The sequence below is a fragment of the Perna viridis genome, chromosome 2 (assembly GCF_037379345.1).
Source record: "Perna viridis isolate PV_CMFRI_1.1 ecotype Kerala chromosome 2, ASM3737934v1, whole genome shotgun sequence".
Lineage (NCBI taxonomy): Eukaryota > Metazoa > Mollusca > Bivalvia > Mytilida > Mytilidae > Perna > Perna viridis.
In genome coordinates this window covers 61176960-61196807 of record NC_142446.1, presented here as the reverse complement: position 1 = coordinate 61196807, position 19848 = coordinate 61176960, and the positions used below count along the sequence as shown (strand labels likewise).

The 19848-nt window shown below is 33.8% G+C and overlaps 1 protein-coding gene across 5 annotated transcripts in view; it reads left to right on the top strand.

The window, feature by feature from the left end:
* LOC148626330 (uncharacterized) overlaps positions 1 to 19848 on the top strand; it is a 49881-nt gene that overhangs the window by 11877 nt on the left and 18156 nt on the right. For 4 of the 5 annotated variants that reach the window (XM_088570214.1, XM_088570213.1, XM_088570217.1 and 1 more), the window contains 4 exons: positions 6927 to 8184; positions 12197 to 12341; positions 17340 to 17443; positions 19687 to 19834. In XM_088570214.1, coding sequence (XP_088426340.1) covers positions 6979 to 8184; positions 12197 to 12341; positions 17340 to 17443; positions 19687 to 19834 — 1603 coding nt within the window. In that variant the 5' untranslated portion in view covers positions 6927 to 6978. Of the gene's footprint in view, positions 1 to 6611; positions 8185 to 12196; positions 12342 to 17339; positions 17444 to 19686; positions 19835 to 19848 lie in introns of those variants that run through there. The other variant, XM_088570215.1, reaches the window with a different exon arrangement.

The window sequence follows — 19848 nt, the reverse complement described above, 5'->3', positions numbered from 1 at the left end:
GGTCTTATGAAATATCTACTGAAAATGTATAATGATTTTTTTCTTGATTTTTAAAAGGAATAAAAATGTTAATACTGTTCTGTCATGTTTTGTTCCCTACTATCGATATTTCAAATTTATCTTTCATTTGCAGTTATCTTCTCTTTTCAGCACCGCCCTGTGCAGGTCCGGGTGTTAAAAGAATAGGCCTGCAGCAGCACTAAGCTTGTCGTATAAGGCGACTAAATAGTGCTCAGAAACCTAGCCGGGGGCTAGGCACTCTGCCCACAGAGCAACTGGGATGTGTGCCCCAGGTGGTGGAATGGGGTACCCCTGGCGTGTTACATGCTGGGGTTGTCAGGCTATAATACGGAAAACCTGACCGCAAACCATAGTGGTGCACCGTGTTGGGAAAGATCCCACATTCCTTGCACGTTAAAGAACCCTGCTGTGGTATTCGATAGGAGTAGGAACCTTTGTGCTCCGCCACAGGAGGCTAAATTGCCCGACGTTACCATCCCCCTTTTTCTAGTGGCAATCAAAATTTGTCGACCCTATTATCCTTGTGACCCATCCTTTTTTTTTCATTTCATGTTCATTTTATCATCCATTTCATGTTCATTGTCTGAATATAGCAGAAATATTGCTGCTCGGACGTTAAACAAACAAACAAACTTTTCAGCACCAGGAAAAACACATTATACTCCATACCTTGAAAACAGAGGTTTTCAGCTCACCTGGAAATCAAATTCAAATGAGCATATGCCACCACTTTGCGTCTATTAATACTTATTAACATCTTTTATCCGGTATCTGTTGCCTAGACACAAAAAAATGTGATCATATTATTCTAAAGCTCTGTTGTCCACATCCTTGTCATCATTTTTACATTCTTAGACATATGTCTTTCCTTATTTACAAATTCTTTTTTAATTAGCTAACCTGGCCTGTAGGGTCATGTGAGCTATTGCCATCACTTGGTGTCTGTTGTCATTGTCATAATTGTTCAGTTTTTCAAAACTCTTCTCCTCTGAAACTACATGATCAATTAGAACCAAACTTGGCATGAATGTTACTTTGGGTATTATGCCCAGAACTGTTGTAGGGATTTTTATTCTGTCGAAAAATAGCGATTGTTAGTAAAAATAGAACATAGGGGTAATTTTTTCAAAATCATTAGGTTTATCAAAATTATAATGAGGTTAAAATGTTAAGCATGATAAGACCTGTCTGTGGTCAAATTTTAGTGTAAGTCTGTTAAGTTGTGTTGCTATTTTTAATGTTATTACTGAAAAAGTCATTTCCTCTGACACTACAGGACCAATTAGAACCAAAACTTAATATGAATGTTTCTTAAGGTATTCTGATACAACTGATGTGGGAATTTTTGATCTGTTGAAAATTACTGGAAATAGAACATAGGAGTGAGACAGCAGCTTTTTTGCATATATCTCTAAATTGTTTATCAAAATTCTGATGAAATGGGGTGAATGTTTTTAGATCTATATGGTAAAATTTTTGTGTGCATCTGTTTAGTCATGTTGTGGTTATTGCCCTTTCACGTCTTTGTGCTACTCATAGTGTCATTACTTGAAAAAAAAAATTTCACCTCATAAATTACTGAACAGATTTCAATGAAAATTTATTTGATTGTTCCTTAGGTATGAACATTAGGAATTTTTATGCAAGAAAAAAAAATGGAATGTTGCTTATCAGCTTTGAATTTCTGGTCTTCCTTACTGTCAAAACATGTCAACATTCAAGAATAATATTTGATTACATAAAATTGAAAGTGCAAAAACTAGTCCAAGTATTTCAGGTATTTTCATTGCCTGCTTTTGCTTTTGATCTCTGTGTCTGATTCTGGAAGTAATTTTTTATTCAATCTCCATTATTTACATTCATCATATTAAGCATGGACCAACATGTGCATAACCACATTACAACAAATTACAAGCTTCTATTCTATACTTTTGCATCCCAATAATTAAAAAAAAAACCAAATAGATCAATTGTACACTTTAAAAACCCTCTGTAGGGATAAGGGTGCATGAATCCACAGATGTAAAACTTATTGGGCATTCTTGATGGCCGTTGTTGATCCTTTAAGCTTCTGATTTGTGGATTTTCGAAGATCAGCTCCTAGAGTGGTTAAAGGCCGTGAGGTCATTAATTTTGAAACGGAATGAAAGTTTTAAGTAGGTCAATGAGTGCCATGGCTACATCAGTTTTCAAAGACCCCGTTGTAACAAAAACATTGTCTACTATACATGACAAATATGTTGTCGTACCAGCAGACAAAGCCCAAAACAACATTGTTTTTGTCTGCAAAATGTTTTATATCCAATGTTTATTATCAGAGGTAGACGTAGAAAATAATAGCAGTGATAAGACTTATACTGCTACCACTCTCTCCAAAGAAGAGATTGTGGAAAACCATAAATCTGTGCTATCCTCTTTTGGTCTCTCTACCAAGGACGATGATTGTGATTTACCGTCTATGTTCTGGATTCCTAAACTTCACAAGAATCCATACAAACAACGTTCCATAGCTGGATCTGCAAAATGTACCACCAAACCTCTTTCAAAACTTTTAACTTCTATACTCACAACTGTCAAAGAGGGTCTGCAGTCCTACCACAACACTTGTTACTCTCGTAGTGGTATTAATTCAATGTGGATCCTGAAAAATTCGAAAGATCTTTTGGAGACAATCAGTTCAAGACTATTATCTGAATATAATAGCATTAAAACCTATGATTTTTTAGCACTGTATACTTCTATTCCCCATACTCAGTTAAAATCCCGACTTAAAAACATTATACGTCTTTGTTTTTCCAGAAAAGATGGTACACCTAGATACAAATATATAGTTCTTGGTAGAGATTCCTCATACTTTGTAAGAAATAATTCCAAATCATCTTCCAAATATACAGAGGAAGATGTTTACAAAATGCTGGAATTTTTTATCGACAACATATTTGTCCAGTGTGGTGGACGTGTTTTTCAACAAACGGTCGGCATTCCAATGGGAACAAATTGTGCTCCTTTACTTGCTGACCTATTTCTTCACTCTTATGAGGCTGACTTTATAGCTGATTTGATCAGAAAGAAAGAATAGCGTTTGGCTAGATCCTTCAATCTCAGTTTTCGCTATATAGATGACGTATTATCTTTAAACAATCCTAATTTCGGGGATTTGATACATCGCATCTACCCAAAAGAACCTGAGATAAAGGATACTACAGACACTGTGAAGTCAGCCTCATATCTTGACCTACACTTAGAAATCAATGGTAAAGGAAAACTATTGACCAAACTTTACGACAAACGTGATGACTTTTCATTCAAAATTGTCAACTTTCCTTTCATCTGTGGCAACATCCCCTCGGCTCCTGTGATGAGTGTTCATATCACAACTCATACGTTATGCCAGAGCTTGCCGAAACTACGCAGACTTTTTGTATCGCGCTAGAACTCCAACAAATAGGCTTCTGGAACAGGGTTATGTTACTACAAGATTGAAGTCATCACTACAGAAGTTTTATTGTCGTCATCATGAACTCTTGGATCGTTATGATGTATCCATCAGCATCATGAAAACTGATTTATTCAACAGGTCATAGTTTACCTTTCCTCGTTTGTCTACCCCAGACTTGACTTTTTATGAGCAACTCGGCGGGTGTTTCTAGAAAAGCAGAGGACGCTTACCCTACCAGTGCACCTGGTCCATGCTCCCAGTTTTTAGTGGAGTCCGAGTTGCTCATTTACTTTTGTTACTTTGTATGTGTGATTTTAGTTACTTTATGTTCTTTGTTGTGTGTGTCTGTTTTCCATGTCTTGTCTTTGTCCCTGGATTATATTCTTTTGATTACCGCTATAACCTTGGTTCCCTTGATTACTCTCTAAAACCATAGGTACCATTGTTTTGATACAATATGTATTTGTTCATCAAGATGACCTCACCAATTTATTTACTTTTTTGTGGCTCAGTTGGTTAGGTATTAATAGAGATAGTACGTGGGCTGAGATAACCCCTCATGCACCCCCACCACTCATCAACTTTTGTGTTTTTCGGCTACTTTTTAGCTCACCTGGCCAAAGGCCATATGAGCTATTGCCATCACTTGTCGTCTGTCGTCATCGTCCATTGTTGTCGTCTGTTGTCGTCGTTAACAACTGTACAAAACTCTTCTCCTCTGAAACTACTTGACTGATTAGAACCAAACTTGGTATAAATGTTCTTTGTGGGATCCTGCATAGAACTGATATGGGGATTTTTGATTTGTCAAAAAACATGGTTGTCGTTACTAAAATAGAACATAGGGGTCAGACAGTAGTTTCAGCTCACCTCGCCAAAGGCCATCACTTGGCGTCCATTGTCGTTGTTCGTCATTGTTGTTAACAATTTTTCAAAACTTTTCTTCACTGAAACTGCTTGACCAATTGGAACCAAACTTGGTATGAATGTTCCTTGGGATATCCTGCATAGAAAGAACCCCAGAAGTATAAATTGTGATAATACTAAACAGAAAATACCAAATAAGCCATTTTTTGCTGAAGCATAAATACTCTAGGGGTTTTGACATTGAAAAATATGTCAATTTAAGTGATTTTTGGGTGGGGTAGGGGTACATTTTTTTCATTTTACCCCAAAATCCCAAGTGTTACCGCAATTTCAATTGTAGTATTGTAAAGCTGAGACATTGGGCTACATGATGATACCTAAATTTATTTGGTTTGTTCACACATGCTATTCCAGGAAGGCTTAGACACTCAAATAATTGAGTCACAAAAATCTTAGCTTTTTGACCCAATGTGGTACAAATATAGGCTCATACAGAAAAAGAATCCGAGAATATTCTTTGGCGACAAATTGATTCAGTGATGGGAGGTATAAAGGTACCTAAAAATCACCATAAAAATGATGAGTGGAGGTGGTATGTGCATGGTGGACCCTCCCAGCCCATTGACTAAGATGTATGCTATAATGAGTTTTCAAACAGGCTTTCAATGACAACTTTAGTGTGCCAACTACCACAAGCTTAGTCAGGGTTCTGTAGTTAGTTGTTATGTATAAAATTATGTTTTTTCACCTTTTACCCTTTTTTTCTGATCTCTAGAAACATTTGATGATTGAGAGAGACTGAAAAGTAAAAAGATTAATGGTGTAATTTATCCAAAATGACCCCAATTTTGCATGACTGGAAATATTTCTATCTTACTGTTAAAATTAACATTTTTTACATTTCTTTTGCAGACAGGGCCTTTATGCATAATTATTTAGGCTACATTAAATGAAGAAAATACCAAAGTTATATTAATACTCTGTGCATTAGTTACTCCCTTTTTCTGTCAAAATTTATGATTTTTACACTTTGTTTCTTATAAATAAGAAATGATTTGATATAGACACAATGTAAGCAGAAATTGTTTCATTTGATTGAAAGGAAACCAGTAATACTTCAAAAAGTTCTGTTTTTATAGGTGAAATTAAATGTATCAGACTCAGGTGAGTGATTCAGGCTCCTTAGAGCCCCTTGTTTTTATTTTAACATATATAACCCTGCAAGGTCTAAGAAAAGTTTACTAATAGATATAAGGTTTTTCCAGTTGACTTGAAAGATTTCAGAAGTGATTTGATATTTTTCATCTCTGAATGAACATATATATGAATCCCCAGTTTGCAAGTACTGGTAACTGGTATTTGATTACGGTACCTGACTTTTTATATGGAGAGAAAACAATATGTGTACAAAGTGAAAGATTTTTGAGAACTAATTTTATCTTTGTCAGAAATGTTATAAAGAGGTGCTTTAGTATAAAGTATTGTTTAGATCTTTATTCATAAGTTCATTAAAACAGTATAAAACTAGAAAAATTCTGAGCAATCACCAACTTGATACCTCTCCTCCCCCATTCAGTAACATGCACCTTTTAACCTCCATATTGATTTGGAGGTAAAATAGTAAAATGGGAATATGTAATTAAGATTCAATATAAGTACATTTAATTCCATTCAGTGGTGTAGGAGGAGTAATGGATAAGAGATGAGTCCCCCCCAATGTCCCCATATTCATAAATGACAAAGTCCATGTTTTGATATGTGAAACCCCCAAATTGATATGGATAAAAAATTAAGATAGGGGTGCACAAAAAGAACATGTAATAATGATTCTGTGAAAGTTTCATTGAATTCCATTCGGAGTAATAGATAAGAGATGAGTTCCCCTCTTGTCCCCATATTCACAAATGATATAGTCTGATTAGTCCATGTATTGATATGTAAGCCCCCAAATTGTTTTGGATCAAAATTAGATATAGGAGGTGTACAAACAGAACATGTACATGTAATAATGATTCTCTGAAAGTTTCATTCAGTTCCATTCTGTGGTATAGGAAAAAGTAATGGGTAAGAGATGGGTTCTTCCTTGTCCCCAAATTCAGAGCCTCTTGTTTATGTTTAAATATTAATGTATTTTTTGGGTCTTTCCATACTCAGGAATTTCTGGCCTCTGTAATTATTGTTTTGTTTTCAATTTCAGTTTACTTTGATGTTGCTGGTGTATAATATTTTGGGGACTAGCTGCAGCCTGCCCTGTGGTGGGGTTTCCTTGTCATTCATTGAAGGCCCATGGGTGGCCTTTAGCTGACATTTGTCCTCCTGGTGGGGTTGTTGTCTGTTTGACGTATTCATCATATCCATTCTTGTTGTAATGTATATTTCATTTGGAAATCATTTGAATACTTCTGTAGGAAGTTTTTTGACAATTTGATTTGAAAGAAGACAGTTTTCTTGATGTTGGCTTTGTTTCATATTTAGCATGGGAATATTTAATTATAAAATAATGTAGATAAGTTCCATGGTATAATATCAGCAAAGCTAAATCAATAGTGAAAATGTTGGCATGTGTATAAAAAACATTTGTGTTTTTTTATTGTTGTAGATGAATGCAGGATTTATAAGAAGTATTAGAAAGGATATGCTCTTCACCAGTAATGGATGAAGAGCGAAGCCAGTCTTTTTATGCACCAAAGAAGCTGTTTCAAAAGAGATTATATGAATCTTGGGATTATTCCAATGAGAGCTCCATAAACTTGAATCAGTATTCTGATTCAGATTTTGGAGGGTATCCGGTTTCTAGCTTGTCTCCACCATACCAGAATAGAATAGCATCTCCATTGTCAAGTTTCATACCGAGTTCATATAATTCTGATAATCGAAGTGTTTCAGCAGATGATTCTAATAGTTTTGCAAGTGACTTTTTGAATGGAACTTACGACGAAAGCAATAAGAGTTATCGCTCATTGAGTGGCCCTACATCTAATGGTTACATACATGTAGCTAATGATCACAGAGTACATTCCTTAAATGGAATTCCCGAAGTCCGAGAACATCAGACTAAATATCCACCATTAGATGTTACCTTCATAAAGACTGAACCTGACGATTCAAGTGACTATTGCTCTTATTTTAGTTCAAAGGATTATTCTTCTTATAATAGTCATAATACTTATGAAAGCTGTTCCTCTAAGTTGAATGGTCATACTCATTATACAGATGTTCAGACAGAACCTCAAAATTTAAGTACCAAACAGACCAGAGGAAGGAATTGTGAATTAATTAAGGAAAAGTTGTTAAAAGAAAAAAGCTCACCATTTTTAGAAAAATTCTCACAGATTCTTAAATCGTTAAGATCTCAAATTACAGAAGACATACCTGAAAAGTTAAAGCTACCAAAGACTCCTATTCATTATAGTAATATAAAAAGTGATAGAGACTTTAGTTTACTCAAGTTTAGTCTGACTGATGTTAAACTAGAAGCCATGGATGACTTAAGTCATGCAAATTGCTCTGACACTACCCTCACAGAGTTAGCACCTGTTATGGCAAAATTTGATGACCAGGTGTCATCGACTAACTTTGGATTTGAAACAGGTTCCAATTCTTCTCTAGGTCTAGGACAAACTGTCAACCAAGGTGACTTTAATGGAGTGATGGACATTGATTTGTTAAAGTCTAGTTCTTTTCCTACTGACATTAGTAATAATGTTTCCTCTAGTGATAGTAAGTTGGAAGCTGAAGAGGGTACATCCCACCGTAAACAAGGAAAAAAGTGGATGAAAGGTGACATGGTTTGTCAAGTATGTGGTGACAAAGCTGCTGGGTTCTATTGTGGAGCATTTGCTTGTGAAGCTTGTAAGGTAATGACATATTATGGTACATTATTATAAAGATAGAATTATCAAATGTTCCCTGTGTAATAAATTTTGATAATTCATATGTGAAATAAATCCTGTCATTTCACTCTTGGACTTTCTCCCCAATATGTCAAAACTCTTCCTCTTGTGACATTAACTTAACAGAACCTCACTAATGGTTTGGAATATTTATCTACTGATCACAAAATTTTAAATTTATTTGAAAATAGCAGTATGGAGAAAATCTATGTAGTAAATACATGCAGGATACTAAACAATCTAAGTATAGTCACATATACTTAGAATGCTTGGAGATTAAATTTGTGAAAAAAAAAAAAATTCAGGACATTTGTTAAATCTTGTAACAAGTTCCATAATCAAGATCCTATTTTGCTCATTCTTTCATTCCGATTATTTAACCTACAAATGTACATATGTAGTAAGAATTTTTCAGAACTACATGCAGTAAATAACATGACGTATTGTCTTGTCTCGTCTGGTTTTATTCTATAAATAAGTCTTTTGTATAACTTTGAGTTTACCATAAGTGCACCAGATCTCATGCCTCAACAGTTTTTTTATATGACTGCAAAAAATTGTTGTATAATGTTATGGTGCAGTTGTTGTCATCCTTGACTGTGGACACTTCATTTCTTTGCAGAAACTTCTGTAGTGGTTGACCAATTTTTCTGAAAGTTTGTTATGATATTGCTTCCTACTATAGAAGGTTCCTTTTTTAATTTTGACTCTATAGCCCATATCGTTGTAGAAAAAGGGGGCAATAAAAGGTAAAAATATTTGTTTTTTTATTAAAACCCTTGTAGAATGTTTTTTTTTTTTTCCTTCAAATTTTAATTATTCTTTTTTTATTGTGTTCCTTATTTTATTCTGGTAAACGAATGTTTCAAAGCAGATATTGTGTGTTTTGGATCGTATTCAAGTTATAAGTTGAATAATGCATGAAAAATTCAGCTTTTTTGGTCAGATTTAGAATTTTTTTTTATTGGATTCTTCATAAAAATCCTTGCCTGTTTCTTTTTTAATCAGTTTTCAGATATCACGGTTTTGGAATTATAAGGGATCAAAGAGGCCACACCAGAAAATTTCAACTTTTTAAGTTTTAGTCCAATTGAGAAATTTATTTTAATTGGATTCCTCAAAACAAATCTTGGCCTGCGTTTGTTTGTCATTCAGATTTCAGATATCACTTACGGTTTTAGAATTATGAGGAGTCAAAAGGGCCACACCAGAAAAAAACTTCCTTATTTTTAGTATAATTTCGAAAATTTCTAATTTAAATTTTGTGCAATATAGTGTCCAAACCATCTGAAGTGTCCATAATAATTGTAAGTCCTTATGCTTAAGTATGTCAAAAACTAATATTGTGTCAACACTTGCCCCAACTGTTCAGGGTTTGTGCTAGATGAAGCTTTTTACTTTGTAAACTTATGTACATGCACATTGTATAAAATTCAAATATGATTTTCAAGCTTTCTATGAATAATAGTGATTCATTTTGTGTTTCTTGCTCAAATAAATACATGCTGTATTCTTTTAAAAAAACAACCTTATCTGGAGTCTGTATACTACATGTAGAGTATGGATGATACAATCCTATATTTTTCCTGGTAAAAAAAAAGTTTTGAGGAAATTAAGACATCAAGATACTTAACTATCTAAGGAAGTCTTTGTAGAACAATCGGCTCAGCTGAAGATGAAATATTTCTGTAATTTCTATGTATCATATCAATTCCCAAGGACATTACATTCAAACCACTTTTGAAATATGTTTGCATACTAGAGTAAGGGTGATACAATCCTGTATTTTTCATGGTGAACATTTTTGGAAAGAAAACTCAAGACATCAAAATTTATATCTTAATGGAGCAATCAGCTCAGCTGAAGGTGAAAGACCTCTGTTATTTCTATGTATCATATCATTTCTTGAGGACATTATTTATCTAAATGACAAATTTAGATGTTAAGTTACGGAACAAATGATACTACCATTTACACACAACATATTATATATATGGTTATGCTAGATATGAAATCTTTCCTTGTCTTTAAGTTTATGAATGTGTTCATGTGTCATCCATCCATTACTTGTTGGCTTTACCATATAAATAATGTTAGAAGTAGTTCTGACATAAATCCATTGGGATATATCTCATTTACCTTTAATACAAAATGTACTAGAATCATAGTCTGAAAATAGGTAATAAAGATTGAGAGTCGCTGGAAAATAGTTTCAAATGTTTATTAAATATACGAACAGTATGTATCACAATTCAAATATTTGCTGAAAATTAACGGTGTTCAACTTTAGTGTATGTGCTGTTACATTTTGTATGTGTTTTCAGTATTGATTATAAACTATAAGTTTTTGAAGTCAGTGTCAATCACTAACTTTTAAATGTCAATAATATAAGATGAGATATGTTTTTTCTGAAGATGAATGAGCATAAATTTTGCCAAAAAAAAAAAAAAAAAAAAAAATTTATACTTCTACAAACAAATTTTGTACAGTAATGTACAATGTTTTCCAATGATTCAGATGGTGATGTTTTTTTTTACATCCTTGACTACTCTTACAAGTCATTCTTAAAGATACTTAGAATATTACAGAATTTAATAGGAGATTTTCAATATGAATGGAATATATGACATATGGCCCCATTTCCCAATCACGGGTTGTCTTCATCCTCATCCCTATACCTTTGTCATCCTCATCCCTATACATTTGTTATCTTCATCCTTCAGCCTTCACAGATTTTATACATCACATCTACTCCAAAGAACTTGAGATAAGGGTACTACAGGCACTGTGAAGTCCGCCTTATATCTTGACCTACACTTAGAGATCGATGGTAAAGGAAAACTAGTGACCTAATTTAACAACAAACGTGATGACTTTTCATTTCGTATTGTCAACTTTGCTTTCATCTGTTGCAACATCCCCTCAGCACGTGCGTATGAAGTTTTCATATCACAAATACATTATGCAAGAGCTTGCTGTTACTAAGCAGACTTTTTGTATCGCACTAGACTATTTACAGTTAAACTGCTAGAACAGGGTTATGTTGCTACAAGTCATCACTACAGAAGTTTTATGGTTGTCATCATGAACTCGTAGATTGTTATGGTGTATCCATCTGCACCATAAAAACATATTTGTTCAATGTATCATAGTTTTCCTTTCCTCTTACGTCAACCCTGGTCTTGACTTTTTATGTGCAACTCGGCAGGTGTTTCTAGAAAAGCAGAGGATGCTTATCCTGGTCCATTCTTCCAGTATTTAGTGGAGTCTGAGTTGCATATTTACTTTTATTACTTTTTATGTATTGTTTTGGTTATTTTATGTTCTTTGTTGTGTGTGTGTGTCTGTTTTCCATGTCTGGTTGTCCCTGGATTACATTTTTTTGATTTTTGCTACAATCTTGGCTCCCTTGATTACTCTTAAACAAAAGAAGGGGTTCATAGATGTGCCCAACTTTTATAAAATTTTTGACTGAGGTGCCATTTTCTGGTTCAAAGGGTTCTAAATTAAACTTTGTTTGATTTTAAGAAACTGTCCGTTGATATGTCTGTTAGATTTGGATTTGAACCCTACAAGGTTAATGTCCAAGTAAAATTATGAAAGCTCTTTGCTTATTTCCATTCTGTGTTGGAATCCTATGCTGTGTCAAAACATTAAGTCACAATCCAAAAGCAACTTTGGATATTGTGTCCAACTTCTGTGGTCCCATCAAGTTGGACCTAACAGAGCTTTTTATGTCAAAGTATTACAGTTTTGATGGATTTTTACATGGTACCATCCTTACAATGTCAGGGGTCCTGTGTCCATCTGTGTCTGTCCCATGGACACACATAGACACAGTCCTTAGAACTGACATTGTGAGGATGACAAAGTACAGACTTATTGTTGTGAAATTATTATCTGAGTCTGCTGGTATGTACATGTGTAAGTAAAATAAAGGAAGCAAATTATTTAATTTATTTTATTCTTTTAAAGAAATTTTTCATGAGGTCCTGCAGAAATGATAAGACGAAGTATGTTTGTTTACGAGACAAAAAGTGTCTGATAACTGCAGAAAGTCGTGTGCAATGTCAGTATTGTCGACTACAGAAGTGTCTTTCACTGAACATGTATAGCCCAGGTAAGAGAAATGCTAGGTCTCACTGCATAAAATCAGCCAAGGTAAGAGAATAATGGAATGTATGTACATGAACTATACTCTGGGTCACCCACCCATTTTTATAGGTATCACTTCACAGCAAACTACATTTCTTGACCCTATCATGAATATGAAGACCTACACTTGTGCACTAGTTTTGAAATTAATGATATTGTACATCTTTATTGATTTTCCCCATCAGTCCATTTATTCTTTATAAAAGAACATATTTTTGTTTATTGTTCGTTCTTTTTGGGGTTTTTGTTCCTTTAGGATCAAAATACCTTATGTCACTGGTCTATGACTAGAACTTCCCTACTATTTCTGAACTCTACACAAAAATATAGTCCAAATGTAATTCCTTTTATATCATTCAACACCTCTTTTATAACTAGTAAATACTATATGTTTCTTGCAATTTATCAGCTCAATAATATTCTATTATTTATGCAATTAAAATTAAGATCTAGTCTTCATATCAACTTGAGGGCCTCCTTTTTGGCCTTGAAAGATATTGAGTAATTAATATACATTTAGGGAATTTATTTCTTGCAGTGTCTGGAAGGATAAAATGTGTTCAATATTTTCATATTAACACTTATAAGTCAAATTAGTCATCCTGTCATTAATTTTTTACCATTTATAAACAGGAAGTGAAGAGCAGTGATTTCGACCAAGTAAAGTTGGCTGGAAAATTCAAATTGATAAAAGTCTCTTCTTTTTGAAAATTTTGTGTTAGGCAAATTATTTTCTTAAACTGATATTGGTTTTATTGTCCCCTGCAACGCGTCACGAGGGAACATGGAAATGCCAGGCATATGTCCGTCTGTCCGTTCGTTTTTTCCGCACTTTTTTTGTTACACTTTTCGCAAATAAGTTTGTTTTTTGGTATGTGGCCTTATTATGAGGAGTTACAGATTAAGTTCAACTTTGTATACGGTTGAATGATTTTTATGGAAGTTACAGCCCTTGGACTTAGAAAATTTCACTGAATTTACAGTTCTTCGCACCTTTTTTTGTAATTCTTTTACCAATTGATTATATATTTTGTATGTAGTCTAACTATGAGAAGTTACAGATTAAGATTGGCTGTGGTAATGGTTGAATGATTTTTACAGAAGTTACAGCCCTTGTACAGAAAATTTCACTGAATTTACAGTTTTCAGCACTTTTTTTTGTAATGCTTTTACCAATTGGCTTTAAATTTTGCATGTAGTCTTACTATGAGAAGTTACAGATTAAATTTGACTTTGATTGATTTTTATTTATGTGATAAAATTTCTGCGAATCTAAAGTTTTCCAAACTGTTTTTTTTTCACGGGGGACATTCAAATGCTGTTCTTTTATTTAAGTATTATTTTTATGTAGGATAAATACTCTGTTAATATAGCTTTTGCATTTAGAGTGCACATTAACTTTTGGATAAATTTAAAATTGGGGAAATAGGTGAAATGGAACAAAATTTGTAAATGTGTGTGAAGTTGCACCAGTAGTATAGATTGACTTCCAGTTTATACATATTAAAAAAAGACAGTTCTTAATAGTATTTAAAATGTTATGTATGATCACAATTTTTGTTAACATCATATAAACTTTGAAATTTTGTTCATGCTACAGTTTTCACAAGAATCAAAAACCGCTAGTGCTATCAACACCTTGATTTTGTTAACCTCAGTAGATAACGAGAAAATATAAAAGAGAAATCTAGATTGACAGCCAGCTCAAATGCTTTTTTTTATACAGTGAAACATGGCTCTTCTTAACCACATTACTTTGTTTTGACAAGTTCTTGGTTTACAGTGGTTCAAAATGTTAGGGATCTTTTTAAAATTGCATGGTCATACTTCTTACAGCCTGTTGTAGGAAGTCCTGTTTAAAGTACTGACAGCTTTTTGTAAGAAGGCCTGATTAATTTACTGACATCCTTGTGTAGGAGGGCCAGATTATACAACTGGGAGGCTTCTGTAAAAGGCCTAGTTTAAACAAATGACAACTTTCTGTAGGGGGTCCAGATTATACTACTGACTGCCTTCTGTAAAAGGCCCAGTTTAAATTAATTCCAACCCTTAGTAGGAAGACCTGATTACACTACTGATAGCCTTCTGTAAAAAGCCCATTTTAAACTAATGGCAAGCTTTAGTAGGAGGACCAGATTATACTACTGACTGCCTTCTGTAAAAGGCCTTGTTTAAACTAATGACAACTTTCAGTAGGAGGGCCAGATTATACAACTGGGAGGCTTCTGTAAAAGGCCTTGTTTAAACAAATGGTTTCTTTTAGTAGGAGAGCCATATTATACTTCAGACAGCCTTCAGTAAAAAGCCCATTTAAAACTAATGGCAAGCTTCAGTAGGAGGGCCATATTATTCCACTGACTGCCTTCTATAAAAGGCCCAGTTTAAACTAATGACAACTTTCAGTAGGAGGGCCAGATTATACTTCTGACTGTCTTTTGTAAATGGCACAGTTTAAACTAAAATTCAAGTCAATTTTTTTATTGATATAAAATCCAACAAAGGATTGTCATCAGAACATTAAAAACAATAAACAGGTTTATAAGGGTGTATTATTATTGTAGTTCATATAAATGTTAACTAGGCTAAGGAGGATGCTGTTTAAAAAACATATGTGATATGCTTAATTAGTAAAGTAATGACAACTTTCTCTAGGAAGGTCAGATTATACTACATGTACTGACATCCTCCTGCATAAAGGCTTTTGTAATCATACCCAAAGCCTGTCAGAAATTCAGCTGTAAATACTGTATTTGTACTTATTTTCACAGTGTATTTATTTTCATGGATTTCACGGTTGATCAACTTCCATGAAAATAAATACCTGTGAAATTAAATACACATTTGGATGTAAGTGCACAAAATTTTGAAAATAAGTACTCCTGAAAAAAAGTATTATTATAGTATTAATAGACCAGTGATTATCCAGCAGCATCAGTTAATGGTAATGTTGTACATATTTTTTATTGTTTTTTATCCAGCTGTTTCATACTTTTCTTTTCAGGATAAAAAAATGAAGTAATATTAGATTATACAAAATTAACACAATAAAACATTTAAAATGTTAACAAATTATGACATTGTGGATGTACAAATTTACAATTTTTCACTGTTATATAGGTTGTAGGTGATAAGATTTTGATACCAGATTTTATGGTTTTTAATGCATGCACTGATTATTGCCACCTTTAAATTGATCCAATTTATTGGACATGTTGTTAAACCAGAGAAGAATGATCTAAACATGGTCAAGTACTGTAGTGTTCATTAATAAGGGTTTAAATGTCAAAAGGGCATTACCAAATTGTCATGCTTGTAGCAGATTATACATTGAAAAAGAAGCAGAATAGTAGCTTATGTTAGAGGGCATTATCAACAAGTTGCCCATGGGTAGTGGTATTACCTGAGGCTCAGTCATTATCAATAAGTTGCAAATGGGTAGTGATTTCATATGTGGCTCAAATTATATTAGCAATGTTTAAAGCATTATCAGTGTTTTTTTAACAGAATGTTGACATTAAAATGGTTTCTTTTAAAATTTTATTGAAGCTATTCAAAGGGTTACGAAGATCAGGTATTATATGTAGATGTGCATGAAAGAAAGAATTGCCAAATTCATAAAAAGGGTTATAAGGCAAATTTTACATGCTTAGAGTTGACTGGAAGCTGAGGGTATCCTTTAGTAAATCTGTCCATTGTTCTATAGTTTTATTCTTTTCTTTTGCTGTTGTGAGACATTCACACAATAAAAATACCCATTTAGGCATCAATTACATGCACCACCTCAAATGTAATTTATGGCATTCAATGCAGAAAATGTGCAAGTGGTTCTATGGACACATTTATAAATAAGAACCAACATAAACCAGTTTCGACACACTTAACCTTGGAAGGTCACAATATCAATAATGTTACAAATACCTGTATATCAACCATCGTTAACAGCTTTAATGTTTGGTTCCAAGGAAACTACAAACATACATTGAAGACTCAGTCACTGTGGGAAATGAACTTGAAAGTATAATGGCAAGAACCAAGACCACACCCACAAAACAGCTGCAGCTAAAAACCTCACTGTAATCTCTGCAACAAAAAGTACGGATCTACAACTGCCCTTCTAAGACACATGAAGTGAAGCCATTAACTGCTAATCACGACCTATATATATCAATGGTGCAAAAAAGACTTGATGCCATGATATCACCCATTGGCTCTTGAAAAAACATTATCAGTTACTAGTATACGCTGTATTTAATAACAGAGAAAGACACCACAAGATTCAGCAGTAACACCTTAACAACAAAAGCCACAAGGATTGGGGCAAAAAAACAATTTTCAATATTATACCTGCAGCGGAATTCACCCCTATAACTGTACAAATACTAGCAGAAGACTTCAAAGTGAGTGATAGTGAAGAACAGGAGGAGCCAGTCCAAGTCATTTATAAAATAACTGAGTGGGAATTTGCCAAGAAACTTTCTAAATATTCATATTACAAAGGACTTCAAATGTATTAACACATCCCAAGAGAACCCTTGAATATAGAGAAGTACGGCAAATATAATTACATTATGCCATGTTACAGTGCCAGCAAATAGACACAAACATTCATTATAATTTACTAACATTTTAATTTCCATTATTTTCATCTGTATTTGTATCTCAGTTTTTTAACATTCTTATTCTTGTTTGCATATTTCACATTTAATCCTGGTCAGAGGATATTTATTCATGGTTTTATACCGTCATATATCACTTCTGGTCAACTGCAGAAACTGCAATAGGTGTACTTATAGGGTTTTTTTCATTATGTAACTGTCCTTCTGAGGCCTCTGAGGTAAAACTTGTTAATTGGATAAAAGATTCAGCAACTTGGTGATAGCTTTATGTTGCTGTCTTTAATTATTAGACTTACTTTGGCACATTTATATAAAAATTGTCTAATTGTATTATTTTAAATTTTCAGGAAGTGATACAAAGAAAGAAAATGTAGGAGACATTCCATGCCGTGTGTGCAGTGCTCCTTCATCTGGTTTCCATTTTGGAGCATTAACATGTGAAGGTTGTAAGGTAAGTGGTTGTCTGTTCCATTCATTAATATGTGAAGGATGTGAGATAAGGGATCGTCTGTTTCATCCTTTACAGCTAGTTGAAATTGACCAGTTCCAATTTCAATACAAATTTAGGTAGGCTAGTGAGTAATTTAAATAGCTTTTTAGGTAGAAATCTGCCCTACATTTTACCAATTTGTCCTACTTTACTACCTCAAAACACCTGTGTGATCTTTTGGACACTGTCTTTTAAGTTTGAATAGCTGTCAATTATGATGGTGGATGGTAAATTTAATGGTTAAGGATTTTGAGAGGATACACTATGTCTACTAGAATACCAACATGATATCTCTACCTTATTAAACACAAACTTTAAAAAACAGTCCTTTAAAACTTGATTCTTTATATACAGAAATAATTGTCTAATTATTGCACATTTCATGTATAATTTTATTTGCATCACACTTTATACATTGCAAATTCATTTAATGAAAGTTTTTTATAAACTGTTTTCATGTTATGTCACGAGATTCAGGTCAATTGTGATTAAGGCTGTTCCATTAAAAGATCTGAGGTACCTAGGAGAGGTTTTTTTTTCTCTAGGAGAGCTATCCATAGAAGTTCTATTGATATTTTGTATTAAACTTTTTATTTTGTCAAGAGACCAGAATACACACCTATATTCAAAGAATAAAAGTGCATTCCCCATGCCTCATATGTTTTACTGGAACAGCCCTATGTAAGAGTAATCAGGGGAACCAAGGTTATAGCGGTAATCAAAAGAATGTAATCCAGGGACAAAGACCAGACATGGAAAACAGACCTACACAACAAAGAACATAAAGTAACTAAAATCATACGTACGAAGTAACAAAAGTAAATGACTCCACTAAAAACTGGGAGCATGGACCAGGTGCACTGGTAGGGTAAGCGTCCTCTGCTTTTCTAGAAACACCTGCTGAGTTGCTCATAAAAAAGTCAAGTCTGAGGTAGACAAACGTGGAAAGGAAAACTATGACCCGTTGAATAAATCAGTTTTCATGGTGCTGATGGATACACCATAACGATTCACGAGTTCATGATGACGACCATAAAACTTCTGTAGTGATGACCTCAATCTTGTAGCAACATAACCCTGTTCCAGAAGCCTATTTGTTAGAGTTCTAGTGCGATACAGAAAGTCTGCATAGTTTCAGCAAGCTCTGGCATAATGTATGAGTTGTAATATGAACACTCCATATGCAGGACCCGAAGGGATGTTGCCACAGATGAAAGGAAAGTTGACAATTTTGAATGAAAAGTCATCACGTTTGTCATGAAGTTTGGTCAATAGTTTTCCTTTACCATCGATTTCTAAGTGTAGGTCAAGATATGAGGCTGTAGTATCCTTTATCTCAAGTTCTTTTGGGTAGATGCGATGTATCAAATCCCCGAAATTAGGATTGTTTAAAGATAATACGTCATCTATATAGTGGAAACTGAGATTTCTGATCAGATCAGCTATAAAGTCAGCCTCATAAGAGTGAAGAAATAGGTCAGCAAGTAAAGGAGCACAATTTGTTCTCATTGGAATGCCGACCGTTTGTTGAAAACACATCCACCACACTGGACAAATATGTTGTTGATTAAAAATTCCAGCATTTTGTAAACATCTTCCTCTGTATATTTGGAAGATGATTTGGAATTATTTCTTACAAAGTATGAGGAATCTCTACCAAGAACTATATATTTGTATCTAGGTGTACCATCTTTTTTGGAAAAACAACGATGTATAATGTTTTTAAGTTGGGATTTTAACTGAGTATGGGGAATAGAAGATTATAGATTTTAATGCTATTATGTTCAGATAATAGTCTTGAACTGATTATCTCCAAAAGATCTTTCAAAAGAATTTTTCAGGATCCACATTGAATTAATACCACTACGGGAGTAACAAGTGTTGTGGTAGGACTGCAGACCCTCTTTGACAGTTGTGAGTATAGAAGTTAAAAGTTTTGAAAGAGGTTTGGTGGTACATTTTGCAGATCCAGCTATGAAACGTTTGTATGGATTCCTGTGAAGTTTAGGAATCCAGTACATAGACGATAAATCACAATCATCGTCCTTGGTAGAGAGACCAAAAGAGGATAGCACAGATTTATGGTTTTCCACAATCTCTTTTTTGAAGAGAGTGGTAGTAGTATATGTCTTATCACTGCTATTATTTTCTACGTCTACCTCTGATAATTAATTAATAAGTTATTATAAAATATGTTTTTTCAGGGCTTTTTTAGACGCATGGCCAAAGAACGAGAATTGGGAAAGTACAGATGTTCTAAGACGGGAGCTTGTGAAATTAATACCTCTACAAGAAATCTGTGTAAAAGTTGTCGTTACAAAAAATGTGTTGAGGCAGGAATGTCCATTGAAGGTTAGTTTATTATT